The sequence below is a fragment of the Astatotilapia calliptera genome, chromosome 12, assembly GCF_900246225.1.
Source record: "Astatotilapia calliptera chromosome 12, fAstCal1.2, whole genome shotgun sequence".
NCBI classification, from domain to species: domain Eukaryota; kingdom Metazoa; phylum Chordata; class Actinopteri; order Cichliformes; family Cichlidae; genus Astatotilapia; species Astatotilapia calliptera.
Window position 1 is genome coordinate 7053725 of NC_039313.1, and position 16201 is coordinate 7069925.

General features: G+C 39.1%; 1 protein-coding gene across 5 annotated transcripts; it reads left to right on the top strand.

Annotated features, from left to right (window-relative positions):
- The first annotated feature begins 10527 nt into the window (after positions 1–10527).
- LOC113033476 (cytochrome b ascorbate-dependent protein 3) lies at positions 10528–14805 on the top strand. 5 transcript variants are annotated; one of them, XM_026187293.1, is made up of 8 exons: positions 10606–10939; positions 11028–11177; positions 11455–11578; positions 12016–12220; positions 13741–13949; positions 14065–14219; positions 14309–14474; positions 14576–14805. In XM_026187293.1, exons 3-8 carry the CDS (start codon positions 11462–11464, stop codon positions 14600–14602), a joined length of 879 nt encoding a protein of 292 aa, XP_026043078.1. In that variant the 5' UTR covers positions 10606–10939; positions 11028–11177; positions 11455–11461; the 3' UTR covers positions 14603–14805. The 5 variants fall into 5 exon arrangements, with proteins under 5 accessions (XP_026043079.1, XP_026043080.1, XP_026043078.1 ...); XM_026187294.1 differs by lacking the exons at positions 10606–10939; positions 11028–11177 and adding an exon at positions 10528–10588; XM_026187295.1 differs by lacking the exon at positions 11028–11177 and having other exon boundaries at positions 10605–10939.
- Positions 14806–16201: the final 1396 nt, after the last annotated feature.

The following is a 16201-nucleotide window of genomic DNA, read 5'->3' on the forward strand; positions in this document are numbered from 1 at the left end:
ATCAGAGAGCATCCATCGGATAGCATCTTGCCCAAGGATATTTGGCATGCAGACTGGCGTAGGTGACCTCCTCTACCACCTGAGCTACAGCCACTCCACTGGATCACTACACACTGCAATGAAATAAATGCAATTTAAAATGCTTTCTTTAAAAGCTGACTGTGAGAAACCGTCTGTACATTTTAACAGAAGTGCTTAAAACACTTTCTTTAAAGGAATATTCAGATTCCTGTGACATTTGTTGTGCATTTGTCCATTAAATTAAAGCAAGTGTACATATTTATTATGTGTACAAGTTCCCCAGTATCATATTTTGTTGTTATGGTGCCCATTTTAAAGGAACAAGTCATGAAAATGTGAAAAAAAAGTCCTCATTATGTTTTTTCCACATTCATGGTTTTATGTTCTGACAATTTTGATCTCAGAGAAGCTTTTGCCTCCACCACAGTACAGCTGAGATAAATGGGATTCATTTTGGCATTTACATTAATACCCAAGCTTAAGACCAGGACATGCAACTCTGAGAACTCAGAGTAGGAACATCTGTGTAGAACTTGAGTGTAGGAGAGTTAGAATCTGAGAATGTGTTGAGAATACTGACTGCTGTCATTTTTAACAAAATCCCTTTCTAGCAATGAAAACTGAAATCTGTAGCACTTTGAGCAGCAAACTTAATAGTTAAAACCAAGTAAGCAGCTTTTGTTTCCTCCAGAACAGATCAAATGACTATGAGTAATGTAAAGGGAGCACCCAGCAGCTTTCTGAGAATAACTTTTGAACAGATTTGACCGTGTTTTATGGTTTGACAGCTCTTTCAGTTAACACCTTTCTGTTCACATTGGCATTGTGGTAGCTTGTTTTCTGAAAAATCAAATAATCAAATCTCTATTGCACTGAGATCCTGGAAAACTCATGTTGCTAGGGAAAATGTGCATTCACTAACTGGCTGGCAAAAACCATTCCAACCACTACAGAATTCTTAGCATCAAGTATTTCTGTAGGTGGTAAGACCTGGAGTCGGATTGAAAGTCAGAGGTGTAAAAGGTGAACAGGTATTTGGACAGCATAGTCCTATTGGAGCTCCAGAACTGCAGATGACCAAGTCAGCACTGTTGAGTCTCACATCCTGCAACCTGTAAGCTAGTCAGTAGTCCTTGAGTTGTGTTTACTGATATTTCCTGTAGCTTCTTTCTCTGTGTTAATGGCCGAATAATGGGAAATGCTTTCGAGAAATAAAAAAAAGTGGTTATGACCGTGGAGACATGACTGTCTAGATAGAAGTAAGCTCTTTATTCTTTTGGTCCATCATACACTCCGAGATTTGGTTTATATGCAAACTGCAGAGGGTCGTGATACCTGGAATCAGGTTATAGTAACATATTTTCACAACTTTCCATAAATTCCTACAATTTATCTCATCCTCAAAGCGCTTTCCTTTATTTCCATTATTCCAGTCTGTATAAAAGCAAAGTTGAATCACTCTGCTCCAGCTCCCCTGAAAAGGCATCAATAAGCTTTTCTTTCTTTTCTGATTGTTGGCAGAGTCTGATTTCCAATGCAATGCGTTGCAAAATTGTTATTTTTAAATTTTAATATTTTAACTTGCAAAGGCCTAGTTTAGCATTTGGTGTGAATGTATCATTATGGATAATAAAAATTAGGAGGTGAGATATATAATTCTAACACTAAAGTTATGTTCAGAACTGAAACAATACATACAGAAAATGCCAATCTGCTTGAAGACCCTTTGTTGCAAATGCAACTTGAAAGTGAACCGTCTTGCAAAAGTGTGATATTTATATTTTAGAAGCAGGAGGCGCAGGACAAAGCCGCATTGTAGAACATGTTGGGACGTTGTTACTCTGCTGCTGCTCTGTTGCATGCCTGGTGTGAAGAAATTATATATTGGACATTTTTAGTCTACAGCTCGTCGAGCACCTCTATAAACCTCGAAGTATGGACAGTGCAGATCTTGAGTGTGTAGAAGTTCTATGGTATTATTATATGTATTGTTTGCTATGGTTCCCCAGAGGACCAAAACTTTTAAATGGCTTTAAAACCAGGTTTCTTCAAGCCTTCATCATGAATCTGATTCTCATTGACTCCTTTATCATCTTTCCCCCTGTTTAAGCAATTTGAGTGCAGTTTCCTGCCATTTACTGGTGAGACCCTAAGAAACCCAGCTGCCACTCCACAGATTTCATTCCCATTCTATGATAACAGTTCCACTTCTGCCCAGGACTTCATGGGGCTGAAGGCACAGACCCAAAACCTCCAGTATTGGAAGTGAACCACAAGTCCCTTGGGATCACATTGACATCTAGTGGCAATATTACAATTGGTTTGAGTTGTTTCCCATTGCTCCAACAGGAAACCTGTAATACAGCAGAGATCAGTTAGCATTCAATTTCAAATCACATTTCGCACATCCAAGAAGAATAAATTAGATTTGCCACAAAATCATCCTTCACTATTCCCTTCACACAACTGTAAGTGCTGTTTCCAGTGAGTGCTGGGTACTTCTTATGTGCAATTCTGGGTGAATAGGGCCTGATTTTGATGAAAGCTATGATGATCACTCTATTCAGGCCAAGTGTGAAGAAAATAAAGCTGCTTGCCAATCTTTATACCAAGAGCTCTGTTAATCAGTGACGAGGAGGGAATAAAAAGGCATTCAGTCTTGCTTTTCTTGGCCCTCGGGGCTCTGCCAGGGAACTTAAAGGACAACAGAAGTGAAATGGAGCTCTAAAATATGAAACTATAGGAGAGAAGGTAAAATATACTACCTGCTTTGCAGAAACAAGGAGTGATTTGCCCTCTTCCTTAATATGAATTTGTTATGTGGATGTAAAACTCTGCAGAGAATAAATTGTAAAATGTAGAAAGGTCACTGTGACAAGATTCAGGATGACTTTCTTAGACTGGGAGGAGGTAATTTGCGATTCACCAAGTCAGCTTTCTATTCACTGCCAACAGAGTGGTTCCACGCTGTAGATCAGTATGACATCGCAGATTTGAATCTCGACTCCTCGGGACAGAATCGTTCACTCCACTTATTCTGCAGGATAATAACCCAAATGACAGTTTTGGTGCGAGTACCAGTGGGGACTGTATTTCCAGCACTATGTGTGTGAGGATGGTGAGATTTCTGTCCCGAGCTGGTGCAGAATGTTCTGCTGTGTAAGTCAGCAAATGAGACTGCCGGAGCAAACAGCCCAATTTCAATATGTTAAACAAAAATGAACAAACCCTTTTGCAGCATTAGCATTAACCTTTACTGAACCTTTACTGTTCACATAAAGGTGTAAAGGTTCATGTGGAAGGAGAGGACCCAAAGGATAAGCACAAAATAATGGACACTATGTACTGTACAAAGTGTCATTAATGGCTTAGTGAGCCAGCTTGAGCTGAGTTTTCTGTGTCATGAAAGTGGCTCTCTTTTTACTAAAAGATTTTCTAAATCACCGTGGCAACTGATGGTGACAACATAGCCTGATCGGCAGCAGGTTAAGTTCAGAGTTTTAGTATAAAGTCATTAATTCACAGATTCTTTTATTTACAGCATGCTATATAGATTCTCTCCCAGGAGTATACATTTTAGATGTGCAAGTTTATAAGCCGTGGGTGGCTGTAGCTCAGGTGGCAGAGCAGGTCAGCCCCTAATCAGAAGGTCGGTGGTTCGATCCCAGGCTGCATCCTGGCTGCATGCCAAATATCCTTGGGCAAGATACTAACCCTGTGTTTGCCTACTGGTGGTGGTCAGAGGGCCCGGTGGCGCCTGTGTCCGGCAGCCTCGCCTCTATCAGTGCGCCCCAGGGCAGCTGTGGCTACAATGTAGCTTGCTATCACCTGTGTGTGTGTGAATGGGTGAATGACTGAATGTAGTGTAAAGCGCTTTGGGGTCCTATGGACTAGAAAAGCGCTATACAAATGCAGGCCATTTACCATCTTACTAATACCACTGAATGAAACACAAACTATGCATCGTGTTGTCACATGAATGCGTCAGAAAATGTATAAATGTTTTCACTGTTGATTCAAATCTGCAGCTTAGTCTCCTTTGCACTGGTGAAATATGCTGTTACTAGAACACAGGACACACATCTAGAATCCCTGTGACAGTGACAGGGTGGTAATCTTTACTGTTTACATGTGTCCAGTTTAAGTTCCAAAACCTGCAGCCATTGCCTTAGAAATACACAACAGCAGTGAGAGTGCACACAGCAACCAATTAATTGAACTGAATTAAAATCTGTATTTTACTGCTCTGTGCACTAAATGACAAGATTAATAATTTTAATAATCTCTCCAACAATGTTGCATACTGTCATATTTTTATATACTTTTGATAGATTTTTAATCAGAATTTTTTTCTTCATCTGATAGTGTTTCTGCCTGGATTGAGTGACCTTCATGGGGTGTAGAAGAAGAGTCATATGACCCATGAAATGCCCCTTTTATCAGTACGCAGAACCTGAAACAGAAAGCACAATTAAACAGAAAAGAAAGTTTATAACCCCTGCTGTGATACCCGTCATCTCCAGCTGGGGTTTTAGGTTCTGTCTAGTCAAAGAAGCAGAAAAAAGCCCGACTGTATTGAACTTGATTCACAGTAGGAGAGACTTAGACCTTAATCTTTAACCTAAAACAGGCAATAGTCAAGCTCAATTAATCAGTCAGGAGAGTGAAGAATGCAACAAAGGGCCCAGCAAAAAGGCAGGGTCTAAAAAAACAAGTAAAACACTATACAAGAGGAAATCATTTCAAACACAAGGAAACACAAAAAATACACAAGAAACTACAAGAAGGACGAGAAAGCTCGACTTGAGTGATTCATCACACATGACACTAACAGCAGTTACAAACAGAGAAGAACCAAATGTATAAAAAGCTAAATACCAAATCAAATATCTTGAAGCATAAACCCAACAAAATACCAAGCTATTACAAAAGGTTTACATTATGTCCCTTCACAGTAATGAACTGTAAATCGTCTGTCATTTTTAACCACAAATTACTTTTTCATTTAGTAATAGCCTTTAATAAATAAACATTTAAGCTCTAATTAATGTGTCACCAAACAGACTGAGTGTATTGTTCAGTTTTGGCATCATAATTATAAATAAAATGAATAAAACATTTATGAACACACAGTTTGAGTCATATGTGAACACTGTCCATTAATGACCTACGCAATGTGACAGTAGGACTCCTACACCTGCAGCAGTGAGTCACTCCCTCGCTGTGCATGCTTTCTTAAATGTCTGCAGGTAGGTGTGTTTAGCAACCCTGCTCCCAACCTGTACCACAAGATGACCGAGTTATGTTTTTAGGGAAAAACGCTTTAGAAAATGAATTAAGAATTCAGTAAATAAACATGACCTGAGCAAAACCGTAGCACTCTTGAGTGAGTTGATATTCCTCTCAGAATCCACATAACAGGAGTGACTCTTTCACTAAAGCTAGGTCGTATACTGTGTCCTCTCACCAAACTGTGCAACTTCCTCAAAGACTTATGTGAACACCCATGTCTCATCCCCACTCTCTCCCTCTCTCTCTGGTTCTCTTTCTCTTGGGCACACAACATTTACCTGCTTCTGTACACATAATGTTAAACAAGCTGCCGCAAGATGGATGGTCAAATTTAAAAAAAAGGCGACAAGGACAGAAAAAAAAAGAGAGAGCCACACAGATGAAGTGAAACGCTAAAAATATCAGTCCCAGTCTGGGACCAAATGAACAGTCCATCCGTATACTTTCACTGCTCATGTTCAGTTTGAGTGGAAGTGTAACACTTTTACGCATTTGACTGATATAATCACGCTTTTTGGAAAGTAAAATAGTAATTTAGCTGATTTTCCATAACACTAAACAGAATTTTTCTGTTACTTTTAAATATATGAAATAGGGCTGTCAACGCCATCATCACGATTAACGCGATTAAGAGTTTTAACGGAATTAACCCATCTGGAGCACAGAATGACTCAGAATCCCTGAAATGCCTCTGTCAGCGCATTTCGGGCAGTTTGTCCAAAGTTTGTGCATTCTGCTCTCCAGATGGGTTGGTTGAATTAAAAACTAAAAAAACATCTATTCTACATAGAGCTATACTTATTCACAAATCATTTTGTCACCTTTATTGGTAATATATAAAATTACATTTCAATTCAATTTTAGTTTTATCACCAAATCACAACAACAGCTGCTTTATACTGTAAGGTAACAACCCTACATTACAGTGGCCCATGTTTAGTTACTGCCTTCTCAGGATGCGCAGCTGATGTCATTCATTCACAGATAGCAAAAATTGTGTGAACCTTCTCTTGTTTGTTAAGATAGTCATTTAGCATGTAGATTTATTATATAAACAAGATTTTTAAGTAAAGATAAACATAACACAATCAACATTGAAAATATTGTAATTAGAAATCCAGTTAATGGTTTTATGACAGTATTTCGATCATTTTTATGGGCAGTTAACCAATTTATTATATTTAATAATTAAATAAATAAATAAATAATTTTCACATAAAATCCCACATTAAACCCAAGTAATAACAGTGGTTTGCTGCAGATTTAAGCTAATTAATTGTATTCTAGTATTTGATCATTTTAGGGTAAATGCCCTTTATTTAACATGAAAAAGCACAAGATTGCATCTAAAGCTAGAGGAATGTATTTTGATTTACTGTGTAGTAAAAATAGAGATGTTTTCCATTTTTAAATTATGGAAAATGACTGAATTTAAAATGACAGTAAATTTCTGTTATTTTATGCTGTTTTACTGGCATCCTCACTGCTGGAATATTACTTTTTTTGTTTTTTTGTTTTTTTATCCATCCTTTCTACTGTCTATGATTAGCCTGAAGATACCTTAAGATTAGTTAAAAAAACAACAACAACAACAACAACAACAGCTTTGGCATTGTAATGTGGATAACTTTCATCTTAGATTGCCTGCAGGTTCAAAATCACTGAATCTCCAACCCACATCCACTGCCACTGTACTTAAGAGAAGGAAAGTTAAAGACTTTCTTCTGCACTTACATTTGGATCAGTTAAATCCATGACAGTTATTCAGGCAGTAATGCATGGAAACAAGCCACCCTTAAAATATTAGAAGATACCAAGCTTCTGTGTTTGAATGCAAAACAATAGATACTGTGCTTGTGGCTAAACAATAAATACATTTTATTTTGATTATCCAGTATGTTGGCTGATATACTTTTTTGCATTTGAAAATAAAAGTTGAGATGATTTTAACACCATTACAGGAAGCGTTGTTAATTATTCTTTTTGAATCATACTTGCATACAGTGTTATATTAACGTAAGTGTTGTACTAGAAATTTCATGGATGATAAAACATAATGTGTTTTTTTTTTTTTAAGTTACAACATGTTTATTTTTTAATTTTGTAGAACTTGAAATGTTTGTCAGTGGATAAACAATTATTATTGCACAGTCAGAAACATAAAGTTATTCTTAGTACTGTATACTTGCGATTAATAAGTTGTCCAAACAGTCATCTTAAGAAAGCTTTACTTAATTTTTTGAGGCAACGAGTTTGCATAGTTTTTTTGAGTTCTGGGAACTTATAAGATTTTACAGTGTATTGGACAAATTTCAGAGTTTTGGTGTTGCTAAATCCTTTCTTTTATCTTTACATATTTTCAATCTTTGTTTAATTATTCCTTCTTTGTATCTTTTGTACAGTTATAGTTTCCACCATCTCTCCACTTTCTTTTATTTTGTTTGTCAAGAAAGCAGAGAACTCATTGATAACACTGCTGTTTTTTAATTACAATTTTATGTTAAATATCAAAATAACACCATTAAAGCTAATTCCTTGGGCCAGTATTACAACACAAATCAACACGTTGACTTAGTCTACAAAACTAGCAGTCTGTTGGGTTGTTGGCTGGGGATAACTGAAGCAAAACAAACAAACAAACAAACAAAAAACAGGAGCAGTGGAAATGTAACATTAACAAATGTCTGGATAAAAAATCCAGCAGTTTCCCACCACCCAGCCAACTGCCCAATATACCAATCACCCAGAGAGAAGACATGACGGAGTTTGTCAGTGGATGTAAGGCACTTTGATATTTTAAGGCAAGCCCTGTTCTTGGGAAATACTCTAGGCTTTAAAATGACTGACCTATCACTGCCCTCATGAACCCCTCAACAAATACAAATGGAAAACTGCAGCTAGGAGTACACCGGAGAAATGGTGCAGGATTCAACCCAGTCATGTGTTTCAGGCATAAACCAAACTGCTTTTGACAGAAGCAACACATTGGTTTTTCGCACACTCCTTTGCTGAAAACTGCTGCTTAATTTGCAGCAAACTTGTTTTTTTAATGGAGAGTATGTCATCATCTCTTTTTGCCCTGAAACTCATACCATCTGCTGCATCACAAATGTGAAAGAGAAGCACAGGCAAAACAGACCTGGGAGGATGTTTGGGGGTTTTTGTGTGTGTGTGTGTGTGTGTGTGTGTGTGTGTGTGTGTGTGTGTGTGTGTGTGTGTGTGTGTGTGTGTGTGTGTGTGTGTGTGTGTGTGTGTGTGTGTGCACATTATTTTGTCTTTGTGAAGTGTTTTGAAGTAAGCAGATGTTCCACAGACAACAGAAATTATGCCCCAGTATAAATACTTGGTACCTTTGACTATGGTGATTAATGATGTCTAAAGTTATGCAGGAATGAATCTGCAAATTGTGACCTGGCAGCCTGATGATAAGAAAAGGGCGATCGTGGCTCAAAGAGTTGGCAGTTCGTCTTGTAATCGGAAGATTGCCGGTTCGAGCCCCGGCTCGGACAGTCTCAGTCATTGTGTCCTTGGGCAAGATACTTGACCTGCTGGTGTTGGCCAGAGGGGCCGATGGCGCGATATGGCAGCCTCGGTTCTGTCAGTTTGCTCCAGGGCAGCTGTGGCTACAACTTTAGCTTGCCTCCACCAGTGTGTGAATGAATAGTGGTATTGTAAAGCGCTATATAAATGCAATCCATTATTATTAAAATAAATCCCATCAAAGCTTTGTCTTTTACAAAGAGCAAACAAACAAACAAAAACAACTGTTGAATAATGAAAACTAAAATACATTATTACCATGGACCGTATATAAAAGATGAATATAGCCACTGTGACATCACCTGTTAAATTTCAAGCTGAGCATTGTCACATTGTCTTGGTGTTTTGAAACTAGGCAAAGGGTAACTATAAGTGAGAACCTGAGACATACTGTACTGTTATAGGGTAATGACTTGTCAGTTACAAGTTACTGAAAGTTCTATCATATCCTGCTTGTCCTCCTTTGTGATTCCATTGCAATGCACTGGAATCAATGTACAAAATGGGGAAAAAATATTTTAAATAAGATTTTAACTAACAACTGAGAACAAAGACCTATCAGAGAAGTGTTTTCTGAAGTAGTGTTTGTGACTTTTTCCCATAGACCTCTTTTCCACCAGATTCTTTTGTAACCAGGCATATCACCCTCTTCTGACCATTAGAAGAAATACAGGTTTAAGGGATTAACTTTTCTAAAGTCTTTTTAGACTGTCTGCAGATGGAAGTTTCATCTATCTATAGACAGCGTGTAATTATTACATGGGAATTTGTAATGTATGTATAGCTAAACTACCTTGATCAGTGTTATTACATGGATAGTTACTTAGACTACCAAATGATCTTTTTGTACATTCTGTCGCAGAAGGCCTCTCAGTTGTATAGAAGAGACTGTTGCATAGGAGAACAAATAAAATACTGACTAACATTGCCTCCAGGTGGAGCTGGCAGGCAGCAGATCTCTGAAGCAGCTGCTGACCTCCTTCAACAGGGACCATTTTTTCTTTCACATTTTCACACATCCTGCAAGGCAAGTGAAAACTCCATCAGCCACAACTTTATACAACCACAGACCAAGTTACTGGCTATTTGTTATTGTAGTATTTTGGTCTTTAATTGTTTTACTAATGTGCATGTGCATGTGCGTGTGTGTGTGTGTGTGTGTGTGTGTGTGTGTGTGTGTGTGTGTGTGTGTGTGTGTGTGTGTGTGTGTGTGTGTGTACGGGTTACTATCTTGGTGAGGACCAAATTCTGAAACTGATTTATACTGGTGGGAACCAACAGCCCTAGTGGGGACCAAACTCCAGGTCCCCACGGGTTTAAAAGCATTTTCCATACTGAAAATGTGGTTTTAGGGTTACAGTTGGGTTATGGTTAGGGTAAGGGTTGGGATTAGGCAATCATTTTCGATGGTTAGGGTTAGGGTAAGTGGCTAGGGAAAGCATTATGTCAATGGGATGTCCCCATGAGGATAGCAAAAGAGACACGTGAGTGTTCACATTTGTTTTTGGTTTTTTTTATCTCATGGATTTCACCAAGATCAATAAACATTTTTGTAAATATTATTTTAACACTGGTGTAATAGAAGAAGAAAATAAGAAGAAGGTCAATGTAATACTTCGCAGTCCTTGGAATTATTTTTGGAATTATTTTTGTGTAGGGTAGGAGTGACGGGGGTGGTAGCCAAGAAACCACATTTCCCACAAGGCCATGCGCTAGAAATACGGAAATGGATCAGGTAAGTATCTCTTCCTAAAGTGAAATAAACGTTGCGTTTACTGGTGACGTAATCGCCTACGTCCGAATTGTCTTCTTAGGCACGAGTTATTTGCTAACTGAACTACACAACTAAATGTTTCTTCAACGCGTCAAGTTTCGAACTCTCTGCGCATGCTAATGGGGATACGTAACTTCTTACACAAGACTTCATTTGGAAAATATGCTATTTAATGTCGCCTCGCTTAAAGAGAACAGACAAGACGTACTGTCGCATAAATACGACTTTTCACGAATGTGGTAAAGATACTCGTTAATTCGGGATACACAAAAACGTGTTGGCGGACAAGCAGGAATCTATTTATTGTACGAGGTAAATAAGGAACTGAAAGGTGAAAATTTGAAGGAAAAACTAGGCCTTTGAACTGTACATTTACAAGGCTTCCGGTGGCCTTTTTTAGCGTCCACTTGTCGTACTCAGGGGCAAGGGTCTCTACATAATAATACAGAGCTACTCCTATGATGAAACATTTGTACCTGAGCATATAGCAGGGCTCCCACGCACAGGGCAGGAGGGGTCGCTGAATGCCTGAAGAAAATTAAGACTTGCAGTAAGTTGTAGAACCAACCACAATCCTAAGGTCCTTCGATACTGCTTTATGTTTTTTTCCTCTTAATTTGTCACCTGCTTATCCTCTTTTCATTTTGTGTCCCCAGAAAACGGCTACCTGTCTCCATTGGCATTTTATGACACTTAATACCTCCAAAAAATTACTTTTACTCCATAAATTCACCATTATCTTCTTTCTTTATGACAGGACACTGACTTTTTTGTGCGTGTCACACTCGTCTCTATCTGATCTGTCTCTAACCGCCTTGTTCAAACAGGTGGCAGATGCAGCAGTGTGGCCCTTCATCTCCCAGCTGCTCCACCTCTGACTGCTTCCCCCTCGGTACCCTCAATACAGCTGCATGTGGAAGTGAGACTTCGGCTGAACCGCAGAAACGCGAAGTGAGTGACATTCAGAAATTGACAGGGGGAAGTCATGAGACAGTTAAATAACTCCTACATGATGTTCACGGCTGTAGAGTAGGAAGTGTTGTCAGTGTCACTGCAGCTGTGGATCAGGTAAGGCTTGCCGCACTGAAGCGTGTTTCTGAAGACTACTAGGTAGCCGACTTAGAGCTTTGTGTTTCTGAAATCAAAGTCGTTTAGCAGTCGTGTAAATGGTGATTACTCAAAAGTAGCCCAGGTTTAATATTGTGTTTTTGATCTTTAAATAATCAAGAAAGATCAAAAAGTCAAGTCAAAGCTCAAAAGAAGATCAAAAAGACAAATTTATGTCTTCAAATAACCAAATTAGAGCTAACTGGGCAGTACCTGAATGCAGAAACAGTTCTCTGCCCTTCCATCTCTCGTCTTCTCATTGAGTTCTTTTTGTAATTTAGCCTGCAGGTCTCTTCAGGATGAGACCCATCGTGATCTTCTATGGATTCTACCTGCTGTGCTTTGGCCTGGGTGTGGCCTGCGTGGTGTGCGTGTGCCTGTGGAACAGCAAGTGGCGCGGCGGTTTTGCTTGGGACGGCTCGTCGCTTCAGTTCAACTGGCACCCCGTCCTGATGGTGACGGGTCTGGTGGTGGTGTATGGCAACGGTGGGTGGCCTTCCAAATAAAGCTCATGAGTTTCATTTCTGTTTCTCAGTTCTCTTCCTCCTCCAAGCAGTCAGGCTGTATCAGGGTAATTACACATCCTAGGCTTGGTATAGATGTAGTGTATAATTTTAGGCATGATTTCAGTAGCGAGGTAACATGAGGTAACGTCTGCAGTGACTGTTTGGCCACAGCTCCATTACACTGCTGCAGTAAACAGTAGTACTTTTTTTTTTGTCAGTTGTTACTTGGATGTAATACGCTATATTATAATGGCTTTGGGTAAGAAGCAATTTCAATATTTTTTTTTCTTTTGATAACCTGAAAAAAATATTTAATTATATTAACATTATCAACAACAACAAAAAAACTTCTCACCCATTACAAATGGGAATTTCCCAAACAGCACTGAAATAATGAAGCCACTGTGGAAGTTCCTGAAATTTCACTTCTTTTGTGGGTACCTTTGTGTTTTCTTTGCGTTTTTTTTTTTTTCTTTATTCACAAGGTATTGCCACATCACATTTGATTTGGCACTAATTTCACACTGAATGTCTTTCCTGATGCAACCCTACCAAGGATTTGAATCTCTTCCCTGATATTTTAGGCAAATGTGTTAACCAGTAAACTATGGAGCCTGTGGGATTTAAGCACACCCAGCCATTTTAAGTATAAGGACTTTCTTGTTTTTCCTGTTGTAGTCTGTGGCCATTTGTCTTATAGCTGTTTCACTTATCACATGTCTGTTTAACAAAAATAAAAAACTGTTACAGGACAGGTTTGTCAAGTTCTGAGGGCCATAAAAGTCACCAAAGCTCTGCTTAGTCAGTAACTGAGGAGTTCCAAACCTCCTCTGGCAGGTTCCTGCCTTTTTTTAAATGTAAAGAACAAAATTCAGAGAGACTTATTAGCTTCTGGGAACCTGGCAAGAAGGTCATCAAATCAAAGTTGTGACAATGAAATTAAAAAAGAGGTTTAACAGTGTAGGGAAAGCAGAAGTGACAAAAACAATAGTCATGAATCCTCGGTTAAGAGCTGTGGTAATGTGGTTGGCATCACTTTCACCTCGTGAGCGTAAGTTGCACTCATGACACGTGGCGTGCTTAACTATCACTTAATGCAGGTAAGCTTGGTTGCTATATCCACAGCATGTACAGGTGAATCACACAGGACACCTGCTAATTAGTGACCGAGCAATAATAATGTAGAATTTATAAAATGTAGAATTTTACTGTCCACATCAGAGAAATTCTACTGGAGTCAACTGGAGCCTGTGGGGATTGACTCACTTTTGGAGGCAGCCTTAAGTGGGTTTTTTTCGTTTTGTGACCAGGTCTTTAAAGCTTTGGTATAAGGAACCCAAGTTTTGCACCAAGACAGAATATGACACCGATCACTTCCTGAACCTCCCCTGTGTTGATGCATCTGGTGCACTAGCTGTTATTAAACAACAGCACAGTTTAATCTGGCCACCACATTTAATTAAGCAGACCATCTTCAGTTGTTTTGCCTCTTCACTGCAGGAGCTGTGTTGTACCGCATCCCTCTGACCTGGGGTCAGAATAAACTCCCGTGGAAGCTGCTTCATGCGGCACTGATGCTCCTCGCCCTGGTGCTGTCGATCGTGGGGCTCTGTGCTGTGTTTGACTTCCACAACGCCCAAAAGACACCCAACCTCTACTCCATACACAGCTGGATCGGAATCGCAGCAACAGCTCTTTTCGCAATGCAGGTACCCAACTTGACATGAGTTGTTTTATGTTTTTGGCAAATGCCATACATTTGTACAGCAATTTGTTTCCTGCTGTGCCTGTGTGTCTGTGATTTATCTGTCTGTGTGGATGCAGTGGGTGGCGGGTATGGCGGGTTTCCTCCTTCCCTGCTCCCCCGTATCTTTACGTAAACGCCTGAAACCCATGCATGTGTGGTTGGGAGGTAGCATACTGACGCTCAGCATTGCTGCCTGCATCTCTGGCATCAACGAGAAACTCTTCTTTGTTCTGTGAGTGCAACTTTTCTGCATTTCTTTTGATTAATTCTGTTAAGGGGAAAAAAATGTAATCTTTTCCCCTTTTAAATGTCTTTCCGCAGGAAAGGAATCAATATGACTCAGCCATACTCTGCCCTTCCACCTGAGGCTTTGTTGGGAAATTCATTAGGGGTTTTGATCGTAGCCTTTGGCCTGGTTGTCCTCAAGATTCTGTCCACCCGAGAATGGCAGAGACCAGACTCCAGGCCTGAGGATATGGCCTACACGGTGAGAATATCAGTGTGGCTGACACGTAGTGGCGGAGATAAGGGAATTTAATTTAATAAAGCATTCTCATTAAAAAAATCTATATCTGCTTCATTTCACAGCCTTTGCTTCAAGAAGAAAATGAATGAAGGGGAACTTCAGAGCTGGTCCCTGAATTACTGCAAAATCAGTTCAGCTGTCACAAGTGGCCAAAACATCTCTGTCCTGAGTGTTGAAGCAGCTGCCTGTAGTGTGTGAGCACTATCTGTTGGTTTTTAGTTGTAAATATTTATTCAAAATTATATTTAAGATTGCCTTTCTGCCCAAAGAATAAAAAGTATTTGTCATCAAAGCTGTGACACCTTCCTCTTTTACACTGCTTTTGTAGTTCACCACTGCTTTTCCATCCTGTAGTAAAGCGGTCACTAGTTCAGGGTATTGAAGGCTGTGGTAATGTAGTGTAACTGGTGACTGGATTCAGTTGCTGTTGTGCACTGATGGGGATCCTGAATCCACCATTGACCTGTTTTATTTAATATTAAGTTGGTTGTAATTAATGTACTATATACCTACTATACACGTGTGAAGCATCAAGGTTATGCAAAACAATATTGGCACTAAAAATGTAATTTAAAAAAATTGAATTTGATTCTTCTTCTAGTTTGTTCTATGAATCTGGAGGTCATGTATTTTTTTGAGTTACCTTGATTCAGACTAAAATATTTCTACAACTGTTGAATGGATTTACATGAAATATCACATATATTCATAGTTCCTGGACGATGTTGATAACAACCTTGATGATCTCCATGTGTCCTCTAGCAACAATTTTAGTGACAGCCATAGTGTCATGCTAATGCAGCCACATGAGGGTAGGGCATACCCTATGTGAGATTTTCCAGTGGCTCTATGGCTTTTTTCATGTTTTTGTGATAGTTGTGTATGTTTTGTAGGGAAAAGATACCAGAGAAATTTTTTGTTTGCTGATGAATACGTGGAGATTAGAAGTGAATCTTCCCTCAATGGTGCTTTACTAATGTCAACAACAGAATCGCCCATTTAAATGTTTTATTTTCTCCCATGCCAATGGTAGCGACATGCTTTTGTTCTAGATTAGATTTTCATTTGTGCTGTGAGGTGCAAAACCTCTCAGCAATTTTGAAGATCATGTTTTCATTCCTCATCGTTCTATTTTATATATGTGGAACAAACAGCTGCAGAGAAATATCTAAATGATTTAAAGTCCACACGAATGGATCTGACAAAATGCCTCCCTTCAGATTTGGGGCCATCTGCTTAATGGATTTCAATAGAAACCATGGAAACTGCTACAGTCTTCCCCAAAACCATAATGAAGGTAAACAATCTGTCTGTCTCTCATACCCTGTGGTTTCTACAGAAACTGTTTTTGATTTAGTTCACACTTTTGGTTTAACATTAAGGTTCAACAAGGTTTATCGTGTGTGTGTGTGTTTACTCCCATGCAAACACTAAAGCAGAGATAGAGCTTATATAGTTTTTCAGACTCGCTGTATGCTATTGTTCCCATAAATTATAGAGTACAATGCAATGTGGTCCAAAGCCAACATATAAGTTAACAGAGCGTAAACACAAACGAGGGCCAGAGTTTGCTTTCCCAGTTCTTCTTTGCTCATCAAAGGTATTCTGTATTTACAGAAGTAGAGAGAAACCCAAAGGAAGTTGCTTTAACTGCCTACATAACAGAAGGATTTAGGTGAGGAGACTCT